The sequence below is a fragment of the Hemitrygon akajei genome, chromosome 29 (genome assembly GCF_048418815.1).
Source record: "Hemitrygon akajei chromosome 29, sHemAka1.3, whole genome shotgun sequence".
Taxonomy (NCBI): domain Eukaryota; kingdom Metazoa; phylum Chordata; class Chondrichthyes; order Myliobatiformes; family Dasyatidae; genus Hemitrygon; species Hemitrygon akajei.
This window is the reverse complement of record NC_133152.1, coordinates 43,987,233-44,013,141: the sequence shown is the minus strand read 5'-3', so window position 1 is coordinate 44,013,141 and position 25,909 is coordinate 43,987,233. Positions and strand designations below refer to the sequence as shown.

The window sequence follows — 25,909 nt, the reverse complement described above, 5'->3', positions numbered from 1 at the left end:
AAATCAACAGTCAATTTTTCAGGCCAAGACACTCCATCAGGATTGGAAATGGGAAAACACCAGAATAAAAAGGTAGGGGAAGGGAAGGAGGACAAGCTGAAAAGTGACAGGTGAAACCAGGTGGGCAGGAAAGGTAAAGGGCTGGAGAAGAAGGAATCTGATAGGAGAGGAGAGTGGACCATAAGAGAATGGGAAGGAGGAGAGACACTGGGAGAGGTGATAGGTAGGTGAGTTGAAGGGGTAAGATGCCTGAGTGGGGAATAGAAGAAGAGGAAAGAGGAGGGGAAAAGAAAAAGAGGAAAAAAAACACTGAAAGGAGGAATCAATGTTCATGCAATCAGGTTGGATGGTACCTAGAGGGAACATGAGATGTTGCACCTTCACCCTGAAAGTGGCCTCATCATGGCAGAAAAGGAGGCTATGGACTGACATGTCAAAACAGGGATGGGGATAGGAATTAAAATGGTTAGCCACGGGGAAATGCCACTTTATTTTTTCCTACCCAATAATCTCCCTCCTGGCACATTTCCGTCCAAGCGAGAGAAAATCTACACTTGTCCAGTCAGAGCCCTAAACAGTCCCTTCAGGTGAAGCAACATTTCAATGTGAATCTGTTGGGGTCATCTATTGTATCAGGTACTCCCAATGCAGCCTCCTCTTTACTGGTGAGACCCAGTGTAAACTGGGGACCACTTTTTCAAGCACCTCTACTTGATTCTCCCGAAGGGGAAATTCCTGGTAACCAGACATTTTAATTCTTCTCTCCTTTTGATTTTTCCTTCCGATATTTTTTTCTTTTCTTCTTCTTCTCTACCCCCCTTTCTTCTATCACTCACCTGGCTTCACACATCACCTTCTAAATTGTCCTCCTTTCCCTCCCCCTACCTTTTATTCTGGCATCTTCCCCCTTCCTTTCCAGTCCTGATGAAGGATCTCAGCCTGAAATGTTAATTGTTTATTCATTTTCAGAGATGCTGCCTGACTTTCTGAGTTCTTCCAGCATTTTGTGTGTGTTGTTTTGGAATTCCAGCATTTAACTTCGTGTATGCAGGTTGATAGTTCGACTCAAGGTTGGCTTCAATTTGTGTTAGGCAATTGACAACTGTGCACGTCGCTCTAGTGTAATTGGTTGACACACCTACCAAAGAAACTAAGTCTATCATTTTAGTGATAACAGACATCACAGACAACACTGACTGAAGGTGTCCAGTTCCCTGCATAAACATGTTGTTGGTGAATACATCTGCCAGATGTACAACTGCTCCTGTTGTTGTAGAAATGGTGGAGTATAAGAAATGTCTGCCAAGGCACCTGTACACACCTGAGATCTAATTTCCCACCTATTGCATGTCATGTAAACAACAGATGAATTACTTTAACTATTTCAACACCCCCACCATCCACACAATGCTCTCTTCTTGCTACTACCACCAGCAGGAGGTACAGGAGCCTTTGGTCCCACACCACCTGGTTCAGGATTTGTCAGGAAACCTCCTCAAACAGGATCCCACTAAGGAGCTCCAGGCAATTGTCCCACACCATCACTGACCTTATTAATTCTGGGGATCTCCCATCCACTGCCATTAGCCTCATAGTTCCCTCACACCACATCTCCTGTTTCTACCTCCTACTCAAGATCCATAAACCTGCCTGCCCAGGTAAACCCATTGTTTCTGCTTGTTCCTGCCCCATTGAACTCATATCTGCATATCTCAACTCTGTTTAATTCCCCTGGTTCAGTCCCTTCCTACCTACATCTGTGACACTTCACACACTCTTGATCTTTTCAATAATTTCAAGTTCTTTGGCCCTGGGCATCTTGCTTTCATGATGGATGTCCAGTCCCTATACATTTTCATCCCCTACCAGACAGACAGAAAGACATACTTTATTGATCCCGAGGGAAATTGGGTTTCGTTACAGTCACACCAACCAAGAATAGTGCAGAAATATAGCAATATAAAACCATAAATAATTGAATAATAATAAGTAAATTATGCCAAGTGGAAGGCCTCAAAGCTCTCTGTTTCTTTCTGGACTCCAGATCCAACCAGTTCCCCTCCACCACTACTCTCCTGCATCTAGCCAAACTTGTCCTCACTCTCAATAATTTCTCCACTGGCTCCTCCCACTTCCTTCAAACAGAAGGCGTAGCCATGGGCAATCGCATGAGTCACAGCTACACCTGCCTTTTTGTCAGCTATGTGAAACAGTCTACGTTCCAAGCTTACAATGGTGTCACTCCCCAACTTTTCTTATGCTACACCGATGACTGCATTGATGCTTCCTGCACCTATGCGGAGCTCGTCAACTTCATCAACTTTGCCTCCAACTTCCATCCTGCTCTCAAATTTAGCTGGTCCATTTCTGACGCCTCCCTCCGTTTTCTCAATCTCTTTCTCTATGGAGACAGCTTATCTACTGATGTCTATTATAAACCCACTGACTCTCACAGCTAACTGCACTATACTTCTTCCCAAACTGTTACTTGTAAAAATGCCATCCCATTCTCTCTATTCCTTCATCTACATCACATCTGCTCTCAAGATGAGGCTTTTCATTCCAGGACAAAGGAGATGTTCTCCACCATCAATGTTGTCCTCAACCGCATCTCTTCCATTCACGCATGTCTGCCCACCAGGGATAGGGTTCCTCTTGTTCTCACCTACCACCCCACCAACCTCAGTGTCCAGCACGTAATTCTCCGAAACATCCGCCATCTTTAAGTTCCTCGGTACACACCTCACCAAGGAACATCACTTAGTCTATACATATTGGCTATGTGGTGAAAAAAGCACGACAGTGCCTCTTTCACCTCAGACGGTTGAAGAAGTTCGACAAGTCCCCAAATCTAAAGGACTTTCTACAAGGCACAACTGAGAGCATCCTGACTGGCTGTGTCACTGCCTGGTATGGGAACTGCACCTCCCTAAATCACAGGACTCTGCAGAGAGTGGTGCAGACAGCCCAGCACATCTGTGGAGGTGAACTTCCCATCATTCAGGATATTTACAGTGATAGGTATGTAAAAAGGGCCAGAGGGATCACCGGGGACCTGAGTCACCTCAACCACAAGCTGTTCCAGCTGCAACATTAAAGCCAAGACCAACTGGCTCCAGGACAGCTTCTTCCACCAGGCTATCAGACCAATTAATTCACACTAACACAATTGTATTTCTAATCTCTATTGACTTTTGTTATATATATTACTGTACATACTATTTATTACAAATTTGCACATAGCACATTCAGATGGAAATGTAACGTAAAGATTCTTACTCCTCAGATATGTGAAGGATGTAAGAAATAAAGTCAAGCCATTTCAATTCAATTTGTCTCCAACAGGATCCCATCACCAAGCACATCTTTCCCTCCCCCCTTCACTTATCTCCCTTCTGACACTTATGCTTGCAAGCAGAACAAGTGCTACACCTGCACCTCCTCCATCACTACCTTTCAAGGCCCAAAACAGTCCTCACAGATGAGGTGATACTTCACCTGTGAGTCTGTTGGGGTCATCTACTGAATCCAGTGCTCCCGGTGTGGCCTCCTGTATTTCAGTGAGACCTGATGTAGATTGGGAGACTGCTTTGCTGAGCACCTACACTCTGTCCATCAGAAAAAGTGGGATCGCTTAGTGGCCACCCATTTTAATTCCATCTCCTATTCCCCTTCCAACAGGTCAGTCCTTGCCTCCCCCACTGTCACAACGAGGCCACACTCAGGTTGGAGGAACAACATCTTATATTCCATCTGGGTAGCCTCCAATCCAACCCGATGGCATGAACAAAATTTCCCAAACTTCCAGTAATGCTCCCCCTTCACCATTCCCATTTCCCTCTCTCTCTATCTCCTCACCTGGCTATCACCTCCCTCTGGTTCTCCTCCCCTTTTCTTTCTTCCATGGCCTTCTGTCCTCACCTTTCAGATTCCCCCTTCTCCAACCCTGTATCTCTTTCACCAATCAACATCCAAGCTCTTTACTTCACCCTTCCTCCCCTCCTGGTTTCACCTATCACCTTGTGTTTCATCATTCCATCCCCCCACCTTCCATATCTAATTCCTCATCCTTTTCTCTCCAGTCCTGATGAAGGGTCTCGGCCCGAAACATCAACTATACTCTTTTCCATAGATGCTGCCTGGGCTGCTGAGTTCCTCCAGCATTTTGTGTGTGTGTTGTCAGGAACAGATACTACCCTTAAACCATCAGGGTCTTGGAAATGGATACTTTATTCACCTCAATTCTGAACTGCTTCTACAATCTGCAAACTCTCGAACAAATATTCTTTACCACTCCTGCTCTCAGAATTATTTTTATTTGCAGTTTGTCTTCTTTTTGCACATCGGTTGGTGTCAGCCTTTGTATATTTGTGTATAATTTTATTGTGTAAAATTCTATTGTATTTCTTTGTTCCTGAAATGTCTGCAGGGAAAAAAACTCAAAGTAGTGTATGGTAACATATATATGCATTGATAATAAACTTACTTTGAAAACTGGTCACCACCATCTTGCATCCCATTCAGTTTGTGTGGCTGCTTTTCCATCACCTCTACCTTGCTCTATGTCAAAATCATTCCAGGCTAAATGAGAACTCTAGCTTGCAGAAATGTCAGGATAAAGTGCAGTAATTCACACAGCTCAACTGGCAGGGCACTGTTAATGTGTTCCAGTTTAGTACACACCTCAGTGCTAAGGATTACTAATGGGAGACCTTGCAGAAATTTGAATCACAGGAAGTTATCCCATGGTGCAATGAGCCAGCATGATGCAACAGGAGGATTGACTCATTCACGCCCGTCTTGATTCTGAATGCCAAGTCACTGCTTCATATTTGTATGAAGTTCCTTCATCACATTAGCAATCTTTCAGACTGTTCTAAAAGTTATAACTGGCACCAAAAGAGCATCACAGTCAAATGTCAAAAGCATCCTCGAGGTCTCTGTGTGCCAACAAAGCAGGTCACTAAGTCATGTCTTTCTTGCAAGAGAGAGATCAAATTGGTTAGTGGTCAAAGAATTTATAAGGGTTTATTCTCCAGTCGGCCAAGCAGAACAGACTTTGCTTAAGGACTGTTTTGGCATCAAATTAGAGTCCTATGCAAAGTCTGTTCTGCATGGCCAACTGCAGAATAAACCCTTATAAATTCACTGACCACTAACTAATCTATGGAGGGGAATAAGCCCCATGTTTATTCATTTCCATAGATGCTGCCCGACCTGCTGAGTTCCTCCAGCATTTTGTGCATGTTGCTCAATATTTTCAGCATCTAAAGAAACTCTAGTGCTCAAGCATCTCTCTTGAGAATGATGTAGATCAAACAGTGGATTCACCACCACTTCCTGGAGTCCCATGATGCTAATCCTAGAAGCTTGGATTTCTTTTGAAAGAATTCATATTGCAACTAGTTGTGAATATATTCAGAATTATCTTGTGGCATCTCAATGGTTTGTGCATTCTAATACTTGTCTTGTCCTCCTAGTTCACTGAGCACCACTGGCTGGTAAAGAATCAATCTTCATGTCCCATGTTAACCGGTATAATAAATGGTACAGAAGTCTCTTGCCAAGGAAACAAGATAGGAAATAGGTGACTTGGATAATGTTGTTATCCAAGTTGGCTTAAGTTACACTTAAGTTGACTAGCTGGCTGCACCTTCACCTGGGATCTGAGGGAGATGTTGGCCAAAATTCAATGCAGGTCTTTGTAGTACCTAAATTTTCTGGCAACTATCTCTATGGCACATTATTCAACATCAATCCAAGAAAATCGTGTGTGGGCCTACATTTTTTTACTGGTAGTACAGTGTTGTGGAAATGAATTTCTGGAAGTTTCAGCTCAGTAATTCAGGACTCTTTTTTGCAAAAAAAGTTTTAGAATAAAACCATCACAATTCCATTAAGACTGGTTTGTCCTTGGGGAATAAAAAGCAATGCAATTCCAATCTTGAGCCAAAAACTTGCAGGAAATTAGGGGCACTGAATAAGTGTCTTCATTAACACAAGAGATACTGCAGATTCTAGAAATCTAGAACAATACACACAATGTGCTGGAGGAGCTCAACAGGTCAAGCGGCATCTATGGATGGGAATAAACAGTCAATGTTTTGGGCCAAGGCCCTTCATCAGGTTCCTTAAAGTTAGTCTTTGATAATTGTGTGTAATTACCTATCTAGTTTTAGTTTCAGATTTACTTTCAATTAGACAAGTTGAATTGGATTTATAAACATATGCACATGAATGTATCATAACATTAAATGCATTTTCAGACAACATCTGGCCCATTTATGAAATTGCATAACATGAAATTCACAATTACATGCTTCCTCTAAAATTTTCAGTTTAAAACATATTCGTCAAGTTTTAGTGCTCATCATGGTGAGGGATAAAAATGAATCCATTTCAAGCACACATTTCCAGCATAAAGCGTACCAGGCCAGGTATATCACATTTCATGGTAAGTAAAGCTCTTGCTGCAGAAAAGAGCACTTCATGCTACATTGAGAAGACTTTTTTTTATTACCTACAGTGCCACCTGAATGATAAACCACCACCTATTGCTTTTAAATTAGTGACAGCATTATATGAGAAGATGCATCCACTGAGAACAGTATCAAACTGTCCCAAACTCATTACATACATATATCTTATCGGCCTTACTCAGAAAAGTCGGCATATTTCTGTTGAGTCTGCATTGTGACTGTGTGAGAGAAATATTATTATTCCCCAATATTACACCATGCATATGGAAAGTATTTCCCATTTTATGTTATAAATAGTTGCATAGGAAAATACGAAATAACTTATGTATACATGGTGTAATATTAAGGAATAATGTCCATTGGAGACATTTTACTCCTAAATTAAGAAGCACTTTAGTCTACAAAATTCTCATCCATGTTTTCAAATCCTTCCACAATCTATCTGCTCTTCGTATCTTTAATCTCCTCCAAACTGATAACACACCAAGATCCTTGGACTCCTGTAAATCTGGTCACCTTGTTCACCCAGAATTTAATCCTTCCGCTACTGGGTGTCATGGTATCAACTGTTTTGGTTTCAATTTCTAGAAATTTGGCATGCACTAAGAGGGCCAAAGGGCCTGTTTTTCTGTTCAGTAGTGCTCTGTGCCTCTAAATTCCACATCAACCTTCTCCATCCCTTTTTCCTTCAAACATTTCTTGCCACCCCACTTTGATCAAGCTTTTGATCATCTCTCTCTCTCTCTCTACACACACACACACACACACTCACACACACACTCACACTCCCCCCCCCCCCCCACCCCCGGGTGGTCCATGTAAAGTATTGTTCGGTTAAAGTAGAAGCTATTGTTGTCAGGATGTCAGTCACTATTCTGGCTGTCCCCTGTGTCTTCACAGGGAGATACAGGAGAATGCAGATGCTGGAATTTGGAGAAAAAAATTCAGACTGCTGGAGGAACTTAGCTGGTCGAGTAGCATCTGTGGAGGCAGAGGGATGGTCAGCATTTCAACTAGAGATCCTATATCAGAATATAATAAACTATGCAGCTAAAGATGGCACAAGACAAAACTTAATCTATGCCTAGCTGCAAATCATAAGCACAAGAGATTCTGCAGATGTAAATCCAGAACAACACACACAAAATGCTGGACAAACTCAGAAAGTCAGCCAGCATCTATGGAGGGGAATAAAGAGCTGATGGTTTGGGTTGAGACCTTCTTCAGGGTTACTGACCTACTGAGTTCCTCCAGCATTTTCAGTGTATTACTCTATAGCTAGCTGATAGCATACATGCATTTTGTGAGCTTGACATATCAATTAACATCATCATCCATTGATACCAGGTTTCGAACCCAGTGGTGAGATAAAAGGGATATCTGTGTTGATTGAACAGAATAAAATGATTCTTTTTTTTTCTTCCATTATGTTTACTCTGGCTACAAAAATGATTCCAAATTTAAGCTCTCCACGACAGAATACATCAAGCCCCATTCCAAAGCTGTGTAAACATTGTGCAGATCTAACTTCAGGATTAGGTCTCCTGCCACTGCTGGTTAAACTCTTTGCCAATGGACTTTTGACAGCCGCCCTCACTGTGATTGACACATTCTTCCTTCACAATTGTCACCACCCACACATGCTACCCACACAGTAGTATTTTATTTTTAAACAATGTTAAAAAGTTTAATAACATGACTAAAGTAAATGGAATATTCACAGGACTTAAAGGGGAATAAAAACAGAAGTGAAAGGCTTTCTAAGAAAGTGCTTCTATTCAACCTGCCCACATAAGTTACATTGCTGAGCTTTTGTTATCTGCAGTAACAAGCTTGAAAAACAACTTACTTATTTGTGGCCAGCAGATGCAATTATTAGAATGCCAGCCATACACCTGAAGCGAAATTAAATCAAATGTGGAGCTACACAATTATTTTTCACTTTGGTAACCTAAAAGCATGACAATTTAGTCAAGATTTTATTATTTTTATATTTACTGGTTAAGGACAAATTTAAAATGGTTATGACAGCATGACAGATGCCACATCAAGTTAACGACTAATAATATAAGCACCTGAAGCTCGCCATTGCATTCCATCCTGTAGGCTGCCCTGACCAAATTCAAACCAACCATATATACTTTATGGGCTTAAAAACACAAGATAATAGTTAGTGGTCAATTGTAATTGTCAAAATAATTTAATCAATGATTTGCATTTATATGCCACATTTAATGCAGCAAAATAGTGCACAATGTTTCACATCAGTTTTACCAAACAAAATTTGATGACCAGGTAATATAAAAGAAGAGCCTACAGTATTTTTGAAGGGCAACTTAAAAGGGGATAGTTGAGGCTTTATGGGGCATTGCTCAAGACAGCATTTGAGATATCTGGGCCCCATACCTAAGAAAGGAAGTACTGGCGTTGGAGATGGCAATGAATAATTATTTAATGACGTTTCAAAAATTATTATTGCATTTAATTGAGTCACATTTTTCAGTAGCTGTGATGTAGTGGATCTGAACTCAATTGAATAGGCTAAAAGGTAATATATTACACCCAAGGATTTATAAGGCATTGATCAGACCACATTTGGAGTATTGTGCAATACACACAAAATGCTGGAGGATCTCAGCAGGCCAGGCAGCATCTATGGAAAGGAATAAACAGTCGATATTTCAGGCTGAGACCCTTCATAAGGACTAATGAAGGAGTTCTATGAGCAGTTTTGGACCCCACATCTAAGAATGGACGTGCTGACATTGGAGAGGGCCCACAGGAGGTATAGGAGAATGATCCTGGGTTAATGTAGGAGTGTTTGGTGGCCCTGAGCCTGTACTCGCTGAAGTTAGAAAGAATGAGGATTGATCTCATTGAAACCTACCAAATATTGACAGGTCTAGATTGACTGGAGGTGGAGAGGATTTTTCTGATAGTGGAAGAGTCTAGACCAGAGAGTACAGCCTCAGAACAGAAGGATGTCCCTTTATTGCAGAGATAAGGTAGAATTTCTTTAGTCAGAGGGTGATTTTTATGTGGAATTTATTGTAATAGTCAGCTATAGAGGCCAAGTTATTGGGTATATTTAAAGCAGAGAATGGGGTTGAGAGGGATAATAAATCAGTCATGTTCAAATGGCAGAACAGACTCAATGGACCATACACCTAATCCTGCTAAGCCTCGTGTTCTTGAAAGGGTGCGACTAGTGTTCTGGGCTGCACTTACTTCAAAACAAGAACTATTGTAGGAAAAGCGGATAATAGTGCTGAAGATGAGTAGCTGGTTTAGAAATAGAGGCAATGTGTAGTGAGGAGAGGCTGTCAATAGGATGAGTTGCAACATCAAAGGTGGACAAAGTCGAAAAGGATGAATACAGGACTGAAGGTGTTGTATATGAACGTGCGCAGTATATGGAACTTGCAGCAGAGTTGCAGATTGGCAGGTATAATGTTGTAGGCATCACTGAATCATGGCTGAAAGAAGATTACAGCTGGGAGCTTTATGTCCAAGGGTACACATTGTATCAAAAGGACAGGCAGGAAGGTGGGGGGGGGGGGGCGTTGTTCTGTTAGTCAAAAAATGAAATCACATCATTAGAAAGAGATGACATAGGGTCAGAAGGTGTTGAATCACTGTGGACAGAGCTAAGAAACTGCAAGGGTAAAAAGACCCTGATGGAAGTTGTATACAGACCCCTAAACAGTAGTAAGGATGTGGCCTACAAATTACAATGGGAGATAGAAACTGAATGCTGGAAGAGAAACGTTACAATAGTTATGGGGAACTTCAAGACTGGGAAAATCAGGTTGGTGCTGGATTACAGGAGGGGAATTTCTAGACTGCCTATGAAATGGCTTGTTAGAGCAGCTTATGGTTGTGTCCACTAGAGGAACAGCAATTCTGGACTGGGTGTTGTGTAATGAGCCAGAATTGATTAAATAGCTTAACGTAAAAGAACCCTTAGGGGTAAGTGATCATAATATGATCAAATTCACGCTGAAATTTCAGAAGGTGAAGCTAAAGTCAGAGGTATCAGTATTAAAGTGGAGTACAGGGAATTACAGAGGCATGAGGGTGGAGTTGACCAGAATTGATTGGAAAAGGACACTGGCAGGGATCAGAACATCAATAGCTGGAATTTCTGGAAGCAATTCGGAAGGCTAAGGATATATACATCCCAAAGAGGAAGAAGTTCTAAAGGAAAGATGACACAACCATGGCTAACAAGAGAAAGCAAAGCCCACATGAAAGCCAAAGAGAGGGCATATGATTTAGCAAAAATTAGAGGGAAGCTTGTAAAAACCAAGAGAAGGTAACTAAAAAAGTGTTTAACAAGGTAACGATGGAATATGAAAGTAAGCTAGCCAATAATATTAAAGAGGATACCAAAAGTTTCTTAAGGCGAGAGTGAATATTGGACTCTGGAAAATGATGCTGGGGAGGTAGTAATGGTGGGGGGGGCATCGAAATGCTGGATGAACTGAATAAGTATTTTGCAACATACACAAAATGCTGGTGGAACGCAGCAGGCCAAGCAGCATTTATAGGAGTAAGTACAGTCCACGTTTCGGGCCAAGACCCTTCGTCAGGACTAACTGTAAGAAGAGATAGTAAGAGATTTGAAAGTATTTTGCATCAATCTTCACTGTGAAAGACACTAGAAGTATGGTGGAAGTTCTAGATGACAGGGGTCATGAAGTATGTGAAATACCATAACTACAGAGAAGGTTCTTAAGAATCTGAAATGTCTGAAGGTAGATAAATCACTTGGACCAGATGGTGTACACCCCGGTGTTCTGAAAGAGGTGGCTGAAGAGATCGTGGAGTCATTAGTAATGATCTTTCAAGATTCGCAAGATTATGGAATAGTTCCAGAAGACTGGAAAACTGCAAATGTCACTCCACTCTTCAAGAAGGGAGAGAGGTACAAGAAAGGAAACTACAGGTCAGTTAGCCTGACCTCAATGGTTGAGAGGATGTTGGAGTCAATTATTAAGGATAAGGTCTCAGGGTACTTGGAGGCACATGATAAAATAGGCCATAGTAAGCATGGTTTTCTCAAGAGAAAATCTTGCCTGAAAAATCTGTTGGAATGCTTTGAACAAGCAGGATAGACAATAGAGACTCAGTTGATGTTGTGTACTTGGATTTTCAGAAGGCCTTTGAGAAGGTGCCACATATGAGGCTGCTTAACAAGGTACTACAGGAAAGATTTTAGCATCAATAAAGCAGTGGTTGATCGGCAGGAGGCAAAGAGTGGGAACAAAGGAAGCCTTTTCTGGTTGGCTGCTGGTGTCTAGTGGTGTTCCACAGGTGTCTGTGTCGGGTTGATTCTTTTTATGTTATATGTCAATAATTTGGATGACAGAATTAATGGTTTTGTTGCAAAGTTTGCAGACAATATGAAGATAGGTGGAGGGGCAGGTAGTTTTGAGGAAGTACAGAGGCTACAGAAGTACTTACACAGATTAGGAGAATGGGCAAAGAAACGGCTGATGGAAGATTGGGAAATGTATGATCATGGACTTTTTTTTAGAAGAAATGAAAGGGTTGAATATTTTCTAAATGGAGAGAAAATTCAAAAAACTGAAGTGCAAAGGGACTTAGGAATGCTGTGTAAGATTCCCTGAAGGTTAATTTGCAGGTTGAGTCTGTGGTGAGGAAGGTAAATGCAATGTTAGCATTCATTTCAAGAGAACTAGAATATTAAAGCAAGGATGTAATGTTGAGACTTTATAAAGCTCTGGTGAGGCCTCATGGAGTACTGTGAGCAGATTGAGCCCCTTATCTTAGAAAGGATGTGCTGAAACTGGAGAAGGTTCAAAGGAGGTTCACAAAAATGATTCCAGGATTGAATAGCTTGTCCTATGAAGAGCATTTGATGGCTCAGGGCCTGTATTCATTAGAATTCAGAGAATGAGGGGTGACCTCATTGAAACCTATCAAATGGTGAAGGCCTTGATAGAGTGAATGTGGAGAGGATGTTTCCTATGGTGGGAAAGTCTAAGACCAGAGGACACAGCCTCAGAACAGAGGGGTGTCCTTTTAGAACCGAGATGAGGAGGAATTTCTTTTGCTAGAGAGTGGTGAATCTGGAATTCTTTGCTACAGGCAGCTGTGGAGGCAAAATCTTTACGTATATTTAAGGCAGAGGTTGATAGGTTCTTGATTGGTCAGGGTATGAAGGGATACAGGGAGAGGGCAGAGACTGGGGCTGAGAGGAAAACTGGATCACCCATGATGAAATGGTGCAGCAAACTCGGTGGTCTAAAATCAAATTGCTTTGAAGGAAACCAAACGTCAAACCAGTCAGACTTTTACTGTTTGTAGAGGGAAACAGAAACTCCGTCATGGATTGTCCCAAGTCGGGCTGTGAAAGGATGAGGGTTGGGCCTGAGGCTAGCAATCTCATCCCATAAAAACCCAGAGGAGGGGAAATAAAGCAGAAGAAAAAGAAGGAAACAAAGAGCTCAGAAAGAATTTTAAAGTTCACTTTTCCAGGTCAAGTGTATGCCTGAAATGTTTGCGAAATGAAGTCAATGATGTTTTGCTTGTTTTGAAACTGTGCTACTTTATCCTGTGTGCAGCTTATTGAGTTGAAACATAATCTAAACAATATGACTCCATTGAACGCAATTGTCAATCATAATGAATAACCAGGAACTTTGGACTGTAAATTTGCTATTTGTTTTCATTCCCATATGTCAACAGCACTTTCTAACGTCATTTAATTGCAATATTTTATTATGTAAATGGAGCCAATTAGCTACAAGGAATTTAAATATAGCTTTCAATATCTCAATTCCACCATAGACAGTCCCAAATCTAGCTGTGAAAGGAGGGTGCTGGGCATCCCGTAAAAAGACAAGAGTTAGAGAAACATCAAAAATCTTCATCCCTGGGAAAGGATAGATCTTCACCTAGATGGGCTACACTTGAAAGACTGACCCAGGTCAGAGGACTCTGGTGAGCTGCTGTCAGTGACATATGCCCCAGTATGGGTGATGGGCTTAAGTTTCAATATCTCTGAAATTCTAAAAGACACAGTCTGGGATTGGACTAGGCAATATCAGCTAATGTTAAGTCCAGCAGTTGCCAGTATGCTGTCTTCAAGATACAAGTATTAGAAATAACCAAATGAAAGGACAGTGTCCTCTCAATCAGACAGCAGTTAGTCAGCTAATTCTGCTTTCCCTTTGAAAGGGATTTTATCCAAAGGCTAAAATTTGTTTGCATTGGTAATCTTAAACAAAACAGAAATTACTGTGAATATCCACCGGGTCAAACAGCATCTTCAGGGAATTGGGTCAGTTAATGTTTCAGGTTGCTGACTGTTGCTCAGGAAAAGAACTGAATGAATGAACGGTAATTGAATTTCACACACAGGGTAGTGGGTATATGGAATGACCTGCAAGAGTAAGTGATTGAGGCCGATTAAAATGTTTAAAAGATATTTGGATAGATTCATGGACTGGAATGATTAACAGAGATATAGGCCAAATGCGGGTAAATGGGAATAGCTCATTAAAACATCTTGGTTGGCATGGATGTGTTGAGCCAGAATTGACTGGTTCTGTACTGTATAATGAAAGAGGAATCCTAACCTGGAATGGCTGTAAAAGAGAAAGCAAATTTTGTTTGGCTTATGCTTAAGGAGATAGACTTCGAACAAAATAAGATCTTCATGTTTTTTTTACTTGATTGTAATTTTCCCTTTCTGTCATTTTTCTTAATTGAGCTGGATGCCTGCCAAAATATGGCATATTATGGATAAAAATGCACCTATGGACACACAGAAAGGAAGGCACAGGCTCATGTAGACAAATACTGACAGCAACATGGGTTCATGCACAGGCAGGAATACGCAAGCGCAAACACAGATAAAAACAAGAGGTATTAACAGAAATGTACACCAAACCAATATTGAGATGGCAACTGAATATTCAGGACTGGAATTCCAACATCTGATATCTGACAATCAATTTAATCCAGAAATTCTGTCCTAGAGGCAGTCAATTGGACAGGAAACCATATAATCATACTTATCTTTAACTATCTGAATTTCATTATCTTCAAAAAGCAGTTCTAACAACATAAGCAAAGAGCTGACTCAGGACAGAAATTTTCCCATCAATAATAACATGAAGTGATTGCACAACTTACATAAGACACAGTAAGCAGGAATTGGCCATCTGGCCTGATGAGCCTGTTTCACCATTCAATAAGATCATGACTGATCTGGCCATGGACTCAGCTCCATTTACCAGCCTTTTCCCCATAACCCTGAATTCCTCTGCTACACAAAAAAAAATTCTGCGGCTTAAGTGTATTTAATGAGGCAGCCTCTACTGCTTCCCTGGGCAGAGAATTCCACCAATTAACCACTCTCTGGGAAAAACAGTTTCTCCTCATCTCTCTCCTAAATCTATTTCCCCAAACCTTGAGGCTATGTACCCAATGAATTAATTTGTAACCTCATATCTTTAGCAGCATTTGTATAAGCTCGGCAGAATGCAGATATTGATCACAGTTTACAAAGAAAAAAATCTGATGAAATATATATTTAATGAATGCACCGATCAGAAGAATTGATAGACCACATAGCTTCCTCCCTGCTGTTGCTTTTCTATGAACAAAAATACAAAATTAAACAGAGCTATCACTGGGATATACAGTATTTTAAACATGTAGAAAAAAGAGAAAGCTCTGTACCATTACCTTCAGCAGAGTAGTTTAGCTCGCATGTTAAACCATTTCAATTAGCCTGTCGGCATACTGGTAATCAACCATTTGAATCCTAATTAACAGCTCTGGCAAAGTGCAGCAACATCATCCCACAGCACTGCAGAGAATAAGCAGTGAACTATGCCCTCAGATGACACACAAAAATAAACAGAATGAATAACATATTCTTATCAAGTAACTCAAGTATGTAACTGCTAACTATACCTTTACCTCAAACCCCACATTAAAGGGGGAACTTCTTAGAAGGTGATGAGAGTGTGGAATGAGCTGCCAGTGGAAGTGGTGGCTGTGGGTTTGATTGATAAGTGGGGATGGGAGGGTTATGGAGCACTATGGTCCAGATGCAGGTTGATGGGACTAGGCACAAAAACGGTTCTAGATGGGCATGGACTAGATGGGCCAAAGAGCCTGTTTCAGCACTGTAATGCCCTAATTAAAGATACCCACCATTTTAGAGTCACACAACATGGAAACAGGCCCCTTTGCCCAACTTGTCCATGCCAACCAACATGCCCCATAAAGCTAGTTCTACTTGCCAGTGTTTTGTCCCGTAACCTTCTAAACTTTTCCAATCCATGTACCTGTCCAAGTGTTTTTAAAAGGTGTTATTGTAGCTGCCTCAATCACTTTCTCTGGCAGCTCATTCCACATACATACACCTTCTTTTGTGTAAGAGTTGTACCTCTTCTCATTAATTTTCTCCCCGCCATCTTAATATATGCCCTCTTGATTGCCCTACCCTGCAAAAAAAGACTGTGTGCATTCACCCTATCTAATCCACTCATGACCTTATACACCTCTATAAATTAGCCATGATGGAATGGCGGAAACGCAATGGACTGAATGGCGTAATTCCACTCCTATGTCTTAAGGTCTTTTGGGATATGGACTTCACTGGCAAGGCTGGTCAGATCTATTGTTTTGTCTCTAGTTTACCCCCGAACAAGCCTGCTCTGAGGAAAGTTAAGATTCAATCAATTGATTGGTTCAGAATCAGATGCTTGCCTGACCACTGCAGAATTCACAGAAGTGACCCAGATAGGCTCTTATAATAATCAGGCTATCTTGTGGTTACTGTTATTGATTCTAGCTTTTTATGCCAGACTTATATAGTCGGATGAGTTCAAATGACCTAACCCCTATTCTGTGATTCAAACCTACCTCCCAAGATCACCAGTCAATATGTTGCTCAATACAAAGACAGTAACTTTGCCACTGTGGTTTAACCCTGAATTAAAAAGCTAATTATTCTGAGCTCCTATGCTGATTGGGTCAGGAGATACTTAATGATGAGGAAAAGCAAGGACCAGAAAATTTCTCAATGCACCAAAACATAGACAAGGCAGTTTAATAAGTAATTATCATTATCATACATCTTCTGATATTTCAATCACAGACAAGGGCATATTAAAATGAAGATTTGATAACCTGACATACAAGGTTTCATCTATTGCAACACACATAACATGCCAGTGGAACTCAGCAGGTCAGGCAGCATCCATGGAGGGAAATGAACAAATGACATTTCAGGCCGACACCTTGACAAAGGATCATGGCCCAAAAAGTCTGTTGTTTATTTCCCTCCAGAGCTGCTGCCTGAATTCCTCCAGCATTTTGTGTGTGTTGCTCAAGTTTTACCATCTGCAGGATGTCTTGAGTGCTGAGGCTTCATCTGTTACCTATCATTACGAAGATTATTGTGTTGCTGCAGTGTCTTGTTGATTGGTTCACCTAAGCATGGCACTACGCACTAGAAAACTAGAGAAAATAATTCATCTTTATCTCGTATAATAGATCCCATTCCATCACAGAATTTTACTGACTTTAAGTGCTTTAAAATTAGGCCTGCCCTGAGGTCTCACGGCCCATTGTCATTACAAGGTCATTTTAATATAAAAGCAAAACTCCACAGTTCTCCTAAAAGTCTCTTTGGTTTGAACATACTACTTCATTTTTCATTACCACAATAAATCCTGCAGAAGCTGGAAATCCAAAGTAACCACTCTCATTTTCCATTTGGGTAGCCTCCAACCTGAACAACGATTTCTCCAACTTCCAGCAATTTCTCCTCCTCTCTCTTCTTCCATTCCCCACTCTGGTTCCCCTCTTACCTCTTCTCTTTACCTGCTTAACATCTCCATGTAAGGACTCAAACCTTCCCGTTCTCTCATGGTCCCCTCTCCTGTCAGATTCCTCCTTCTTCAGTCCTTTACATTTTCCACCTGTCACTTCTGCCCCCACTTCCCAACCACCTTCTAACGTGTACTCCTTCCACTCCCCCCTCTTCTTATTCTGGCTTCTTCCCCAGTCCTGATGAAGGGTGTCAGCTCGAGACATCAACTGCTTATTCTTTTCCATAGATGCTGCCTGACCTACTGTGCTCCCCCAGCACTTTGTGTGTGATACAGGATTTTACATACACAATTCCAACTCACTTGGTTCAAGAGAGCCCTTGTTCCAATTACCATTTTTCATTTCACACTTTCCTAACCAATCACTTTACTCATTCCAAATCCAAGACCCTTTCCACTTGAGTAGGAATTCAGAGTAGTGGATCCAGTTAATTACACTAAGTATTTGGTACACCTGTACACCTGCTCGTTAATGCAAATATCTAATCAGCCAATCATGTGGCAGCAACTCAACACACAAAAACATGCAGACATGGTCCACAGGTTCAGTTGTTGTTTAGACCAAATATCAAAATGGGGAATAAATGTGATCTCTGTGACTTAGTGCCAGATGGGGTGATTTGAGTATCTTGGAAGCTGCTGATCTCTTGGAATTTTCACACACAACCTGTCTCCAGAGCTTACAGCGAAAGGTGCAAAAACAATCCAGTGAGTGGCAGTTCTGTGGATGAAAATGGTTTGTTAATGAGAGAGGTCAGAGGAAAACGGCCACACTGCTTGAAACTCACAGGAAGGTGATAGTAACTCAAATAAACCACACGTTATAAAAGTGGTGTGCAGAAGAGCATCTCTGAATGCACAACACATCAAACCTTAAAGTGGATGGACTACAGCAGCAAAAGACGACACTGAATTCCACTCCTGTACCTAAAAAAGTGGCCACTAAGTGTATATCAATATCGCCAGAGCCTACACATATCCTAACTGAGACATAGGTTCAGCCCTTTTTAAAGGTTGTCTTTATCCTTCTCCCAGCTGATGCCTTAGTCTGCTTTGGTGCAAAGGCAAAAATAATAACCCATTTTCAGAATACAGGGAGATACAGTTTATATAGAATTAAAAGAAATATACATGCTAAAAAGATGGAAAGTGCGACAGAGAACGTTAAGAAGATGAACAATGTGTGATTAGACAAAAACAGATCTACAGAAATTGGATAGGGCTAGGTTAAAATAATTACAGGGAAAGGCAAGCCGAAACAATTACAAAAACAGGAACTTTTAATTTAATCCACAAGCAACATGGAATGGGAACATTAAAAAAAAATAAAATGCCCGATTAAAAGAGAGATCTGTCTAACTGCAGATGGCTGTTTACAAAATCAAGTCCACTTCCAATCTGTGATCAAAATGGTCCCGGTAAAATTATGGCTAGTACAGTGAAATGTTTCAAAACTGAAGGCAATTTGTGTCAGAGAAGCAAAGAAGCTGAAAATGTTGGTGATGTATCGCGTGGTAAACAATTAAAGGTTTCTCTGTAACAACGTAAGCACACAACAATAAAAAGGAATTACAGAATGAGAAAAAGCAAAATAAATCTGATGACTTAGTTACAGAGACTGGGTACTTAATTCAGGAACACATCAGACTCTACAGATGCTGGAAATCCAGAGCAACACACACCAAATGCTGGAGGACCTCTGCAAGCTAGGCAATTACCTTTGGAAGGGTAACAAATCAATGTTTCAAGTCGAGATGACAACTAAATAGTTGACTTGCCTAGATAGTGCCTGGCCTGCTGAGTTCCTCAGGGTGGAGCTACATCTCTATCAAAGGAAGTGTAAGTCACTCCTTTCCTCTGCTAGACTGCAGGTCACCCTTGGGGTAAGTCGTTACACCTGCTTAGCCACCCACCTCCCCCCACCCCACCCCCCTTCCAATCAGGGTCACATGAAGCCATGGGAGAAAGTGTTGGATGGTCAAATGAGCAGCTGGTTATCACAAGTCCTGGTTATGAGGACAATGACGCCAGGCAGACAATCTCTGAAGAGTATTGATAATGGTTTGTAAAGACACTACCCAGAAGGCAATGACAAATCACTTCTGTAGAAAAATTTGCCAAAAACAATCATGATTATGAAAAGACCATGATCGCCTACGTCATGCAACATGGCACATAATGAACAAACAGGATTAAGAAAAAAAGGATTAGAGAAGAAACATAGAAGAAAAAACACAAAATCAGTTGGGGGATGGTAGGAGTCTGGAAATGCTGGGCAGGCAGAATTCATTATCACATTTCTAAAGTACTTGTACAAGTTTGTGATGAGCTGTAAGTGTAGGGATATAACTCACAAGCCGGAAGATAAAACTCTGCTGGTCGTTTTTTCACAACATCACATACACAGTGGGAAACATGCATCCTTTTGTGTTACATTTCCTGATTCACAGCATAAACAGAAAACATTGGAAATACCCATTATGTCAGGTAGCGCTAATGGAGAGGGAAACAGCGTTACTGTGCCAGACCGCACACAGTTTGTCCTCCTCCTTGTGCGATCCCTGTGCAAACTCATCGTTCCCAGTCAGGTAATAATCAATGATCTTCTGTCTGGTCCGCAGCATTGTTCCTCTGGCATTTTGTGTGTCCTTAATGTATCTACCTCCACCACCACCCCCTGGCAGTGTGTTCACCGCCCCATCACACTCGATGTTAAAAACCTCTCTCTGACAGCCCACCTATACTCTTCTCCAGTCACCATTAAATTATGCCCTTTGCTTCACTACCTCATATACCTCCGATAATCAGTCTTTTGAAATCTGTAGAAATGGATGTAAATCATGAAAAAATAAATATCTCCATTTCAATGCATTAAATAAAGTTCAAAGCAAATTTACCATCAAAGTACATACAGTATATGTCACCATACACTACCCTGATATTCATTTTCTTGCAGGCATTCACAGTGAATATAAAGAAATACAATAGAATTAACAAAAAGCTTCACATAAAGATGGACAAACAACCAATGTGAAAAAGACAACAAATTGTGCAAATACAACCATAACAACAAAATAACAAGGAAACAAATTAATGAATAAGCAATAAATAATATTGAGAACATGAGTTGTCGAGTTATTGAAACCCAGTCTGTGGGTTGTGGAATCAGTCCAGTGTTGGATGAGTTAAGTTATCCATGCTAGTTCAGGAGCCTGATGATTGAGGGGTAATAACTGTTCCTGAAACTGCTAGTGGGAGACCTAAGGCCCCTGTACCTCCTGCCCAACAGCAACATCAAGAAGAGAGCATATTCTGGATGGCAGGGTCTTTGATAATGGGAAGCTGCTTTCCTGCAGCAGTGCTCCTTGTCGATGTTCTCAATGGGGGGAAGGGGGGGCTTTACCTGTGATGGACTGGATTGGATCTATTACTTTTTGTAGGTTAAATAATAAACTATTGCTAAATGGTTAAAACAGAGAGAGAAATTTTTTAAAAAGTGTAAGCTTGGTCAAACCTACCTTTACAATTAAGATCAAGAATCCCAAGTAAATAAATCGGACAGAGCTACATAATGCCAGCCACAATGTTGAAAGGCCATACCTCAGAAGCGTTCAGTCTAGTAATTTAGTAGGTAATGGAATGCTCCTGGATTCAATGGAGATACTGGACTCCAAGCATGTTCTATACCTCTGTGCTGCCATAACCACTGCAGGGGCCGGTAGCTTTCCAAGGATCTGCCAATCACCTTTCAACCCCAAACTTCAAGCTCACTGCTTTACTCTGTTACTTTACAACATTTTCCTTGGAGTTAACACTGTAATCTCTCCTATAATCTTGGCTGGGACATCTTTCCTGTTATGCCTTTAGGTTGGAGATATATATTCCTCATACATTTCTTCAAATGCTCACCAAAGTCTTTTCAGTACCATGCCCTTTAAAATAGCTTTCCCATTTACCACATCCTACCTGTACTTCATACCCTCTGTCTTCGAGACAAAATTTTTTTCAGATTGAACAAGAGCACGTTTGAATAATGTGCAATTCTATCCTGTAATGGTCATTTGTTCTTTGGGAACTATTTAGATCAATGTGGGATAATCACAATGGAGAAATATGCTCCACCTGTGAAGGCTTATCCTCAAGGTTGAAATCGCTAGCACAAGAGGGTATAGTTTTAAGGTGCTTGGAAGTAGGTACAGAGGAGATGTCAGGGGTAAGTTTTTTACTTAGAGAGTGGTGAGTGCGTGGAATGGGCTGCTGGCGGCGGCGGAAACGATAGGGTCCTTTAAGAGACTCCTGGATGGATACATGGAGCTTAGAAGAATAGAGGGCTATGGGTAAAGCCTAGATAGTTCTAAGGTAGGGACATGTTTGGCACAGCTTTGCGGGCTGAAGGGCCTGTATTGCGCTATATGTTTTCTATGTCTATCTTTGTCAGAAGTTCAGAGAATCAGAGAAAAGCTTTTTGTGCATTGGAAATGTGTACAAGGTGATAAGAGGTTCTGATCAAGTGGACAGCCAGTGACCTATACCTCAGGGCAGAAATAGCTAATACAAGGGATCTTAATTTTAAGGTGATTGGAGAAAAGTACGTATAGGGGAGATGAGGAAAAGTTGGAGATATGTGTTTTGTTTTAAACAGAGGTCTATCTATGGTAATCTTTCACTCCCTTTGTTTCAAGAATCTATTTATCAGTGTTTTAAAACTATTCAAAGATTCAACACCCTTACTAAATAACCTTCCTGCATTGCTCAGAACCAAATGTAAAAGTGGGTAGTTCCCCCAGTTAGTTCCTCAAAGTACTTAGCCATGTGGGAAAGCCTGGGGTATAAAGCTGATCTGTTTAGTGTTAGGATATGCAATCGCATGATGCCTTTCACAACCTCAGTAAGTTTTAAAGTCCTTTCGAGGTAGTAAAATAGTTGGTGTGGAGATGCAGCCATTGTTCATATTATGCCAACTCACCCCATGTGTGTTGAGAAGTTTTCTAAATATCCACTTCTTGGTGGCTTTGCTGTCTGTGGTATGAGACACATGGTAGCTATTAGCTTGATCAAGTCAGTTACTATGAAAGACATTTCTACAAAAGCCACCAAGGCTGACAGTAAAGTACTAAACAAGAAGTGGATATCTTCACTGGCCACCAAGACTGAGTAAACTCTGAGACTGACACCAAAATGCTTGTGGAGGCTACAAACAATGGAGCGGCACAGTAGCATAGCAGTGAGCATGATGTTATTTCAGTTTGGGGCGTTGGAGTTCAGACTTCAACTCTGGCATCCTTTGTAAGCAGATTTGTATATTTCGTCATGTGTACGCGTGGGTTTCCTCCGGGTGCTCTGGTTTCCTCCCACAGTCCAAAGACATCAGGGGTTAGAAGGTTAACTGGTCATTGTAATTTGTTCCATGATTATGCCTGGGTTAAATCAGTGGCTTGCTGGGCAGCGTGTCTTGAAGGACCAGAAGGGCCTGTTCCACACTGCATCTCTAAATAAAAATAAATAAATAATGCAAGAAGCTGCTCCCAAAGGAACAATACACACACCGGGGAACTCTTTTGTTTAACACAGCAACTGCCCCATCATTGTCACAATTATCTAATCTAGACCTACTCCCTGATAAGCACAGAACACATGCCTTTGAAATATTTTAATTACTGATATCATTATCCTTATACAAAATTAATTCAATTTCAATTAGGTCCCAGCTGAGCATCTAACTGAGTAGCTTCGAGGTATCTTCACTGATGGACATTTCTGTCTGACAAAGTACAACTTGTGAGTCTACCAGTGGTATGAATGCCATGCCCGATTACAGATGGAGCTATTATGTGAACAATTAGTTTGATAAAAATTAAAAAGTGCTAAAAGGTATGCTGATTGAAATGTTTAAGTTTGTATGAAAGTTTTAGAATTATCAGCATAAACCAATGAGTAGAACGAGGGAGTTTGTTTTTGAAACCTGATGAAGGGTCTTGGCCAAAACGTCAACTGTTTACTCTTTTCCATAGATGCTGCCTGGCCTGCTGAGTTCCTCCAGCATTTTGATTTCCAGTACCTGCAGATTTTCTCATGTTTGTTATTGAAACCTATTGAATACCGAATGGCCTAGATGGAATGGATGTGGAGAGGATGTTTCTAATAGCGGGGCATCTAGGACAATAAGGCAGAGTGTCAAAATAGAAGGACATCACTTTTGAACAGGAGAATGTGGTTGAGAGAATAATAAGTCAGCAAAAATGGAATTGCAGAGCAGATTCAATGGGCTGAAAGGCCTTATTCTGCTCCTATGTCCTATGGTCTTACCAATTCCATGAATTTCAATTATAACTTCATGCCAATAGGAGAATGATGGATTGATATACTCAACCATCAAGATTATCATTCAATTTGGCCCATAAGGTGAACAACAATGATTACAACACACTCTTCAGAAGTAAGATTTCATATTGTTACAAGTACTGTCTAAAACATGAGCGTGATAAGACTGGCAAACGGAACAGTTCGGAATCTATTCATGCCATACACCAAAAGACTTTTTTCTCTCTCCATCTCGTTTGGCACCCAGTCTAGCTGAGAAAAATTTGCTTCATACCACACCATGGGAATAAATAGAACATTCACAGCTTCCAGGATGATACTTCATGTGTAAAAGCAATGCATGAAATACTAACCAAGAATATGCAATTAGAATCACTTGAAGATGTTTAATAGAAGCTGCACTGTCACTTGTTATTTAATCACATGACCATTTTGACTTCTTTTTGTCTTGGTCGTCAGGAATTCATTCCATAAGGTGCAAATAAGTATTACAGGTTCTCAAACTGGTTACCGTGGTGATGAGTATGTAACTGATGTGGATGGGCTTTGCATGGAGAGGGAAGACAAATTATCAAAGCTTCTCTGTCTGATCACAATATAATACTAATAACTCACTTAAGCTTGCAGTGCTCATGAATGTATGGTTCTTTATACACTAAATAACTGTTTCAGCTTTCCATTGCTAAAAAGATAACATATCTCTCCTTGGTTTCAAGTTTCAAAGGAAGTATATTGTTAAAAAGGCACAGAGTATAAAGGCATCATAAATAGATTTTCAAATTGAGTTATGTGAGCTTTCATCAATAAATAATCCCCTTTTATGCAGGGAAAAAGATTATTCTTTTGCAGTTGAGAGCGTCATTTATAAAAAGTAAAATGAAATTACTCCACAGATATCTATTTTACTGTGGGTTCAAGGTCTCATCATTTATAGCTAAGCAAAGGGGAAGATTTTTTTTAAACTTCCTTTATCTACGTGAAACATCAACATCAATGTACTGATGGCATATCAATATAGCTTTTGCCACCCATCAAAATAGTGGAGGCATTCCCATTGTAACTATAGAAACAATGACATTTACCTGATGTTTTCTATTCTGTTCTTGAGACTTTTCAAGAGCTACTCAAGGACAATTGGACAATTGAAAACTGAATTTTGCAACAAAGATTAAAAAAATGAAATGGAAAGCTCTAAAGAGTATTTAGATTACAATTTCGACTTAGAAATTGCATATAAAAATGTTGTGGTACATGGCTTATTAAAGAGCCATAGGCTGCCTTAATCTTGAGTCAAGTTTTAGGGTGGATATTGACAAGCTTAGACATGATGCCTTCCACCTTGATACTTCTGAATGACTGCTAAGTTAGAACAGCAACCACACCTCACTTCACTGGCATGGCCTGTGTTTATAAAGGCGATATACAGTATACTGTAAAAGCTCAGTTATCCATCATCTGTTGGAGTTGACATGTGCCAGTTAATTAAATACATTAATCAAGCAAAAATTATGTTACCCATTAAATGTGTTACATTGACAAACTATATGGATCAACTAACAGTAACAATGGAGCATTTTGGTTTATGGAAACAAAGGAGCACTTAGCACAAATGTGTGCATCTATCAGCAACATCTGAAACTGCACTAGAAAACTTGTCATAAGGTGTTGTAGCATTACAGCTTGACTTTATATACAACCCAGTTAATGGTGGATGGAGAATTATTGAGAAAGTTCTGAAATGATGTCTATTAGAGCGAGCTGGATTTCAGAACAGTAGACTACCAAGCATTTACTGTACATCCAGTTCCTCCCTTTCTCTTTGTGGGGTAAGCACAGATGGCCTAGTTGATCAGCCGTACGGTCGGGGTTCAATTAAACCCACTGCTCTCTGTAAGGAGTGTGTATGTTCGTCCCATGACAGTGTGGGTTTCATTGAGGTGATCCAGTTTCCACTCACATTCCAAAGACATATCAGTTAGGGTAAGAAAACTGTAGAGAGACCACGTGATGCCAGAAGCACGATGACACCAGTGGACTTCCCCCAGGACAATCCTCAGACTGTGCTGGTCGCTTATGTAAACAATGTATTCACTGTGTGACAAATGAAGCTAATCCTTTTTTCCAATCTTAGCATGGTGTAGTCTTCTTACCTAAAAAGATAAACTTTCCAAATAGGATGACCAGTAACAATTCACCAGAGTGGTTTCTGGGAAGGTGAGTTTCTCATAT

The 25,909-nt window shown here is 40.6% G+C and overlaps 1 protein-coding gene across 3 annotated transcripts in view; it reads right to left on the bottom strand.

Moving 5' to 3' along the window:
• The window catches only part of rerea (arginine-glutamic acid dipeptide (RE) repeats a), a 615,654-nt gene that overhangs the window by 138,633 nt on the left and 451,112 nt on the right, over positions 1-25,909 (bottom strand). The window contains exon 11 of one of the 3 annotated variants that reach the window (XM_073032278.1): positions 22,326-22,378. The exons of the other annotated variants lie outside the window; for them this stretch is intronic. Coding sequence (XP_072888379.1) covers positions 22,326-22,378 — 53 coding nt within the window. The remainder of the gene's footprint in view (positions 1-22,325; positions 22,379-25,909) is intronic. 3 annotated transcript variants of the gene reach the window in all.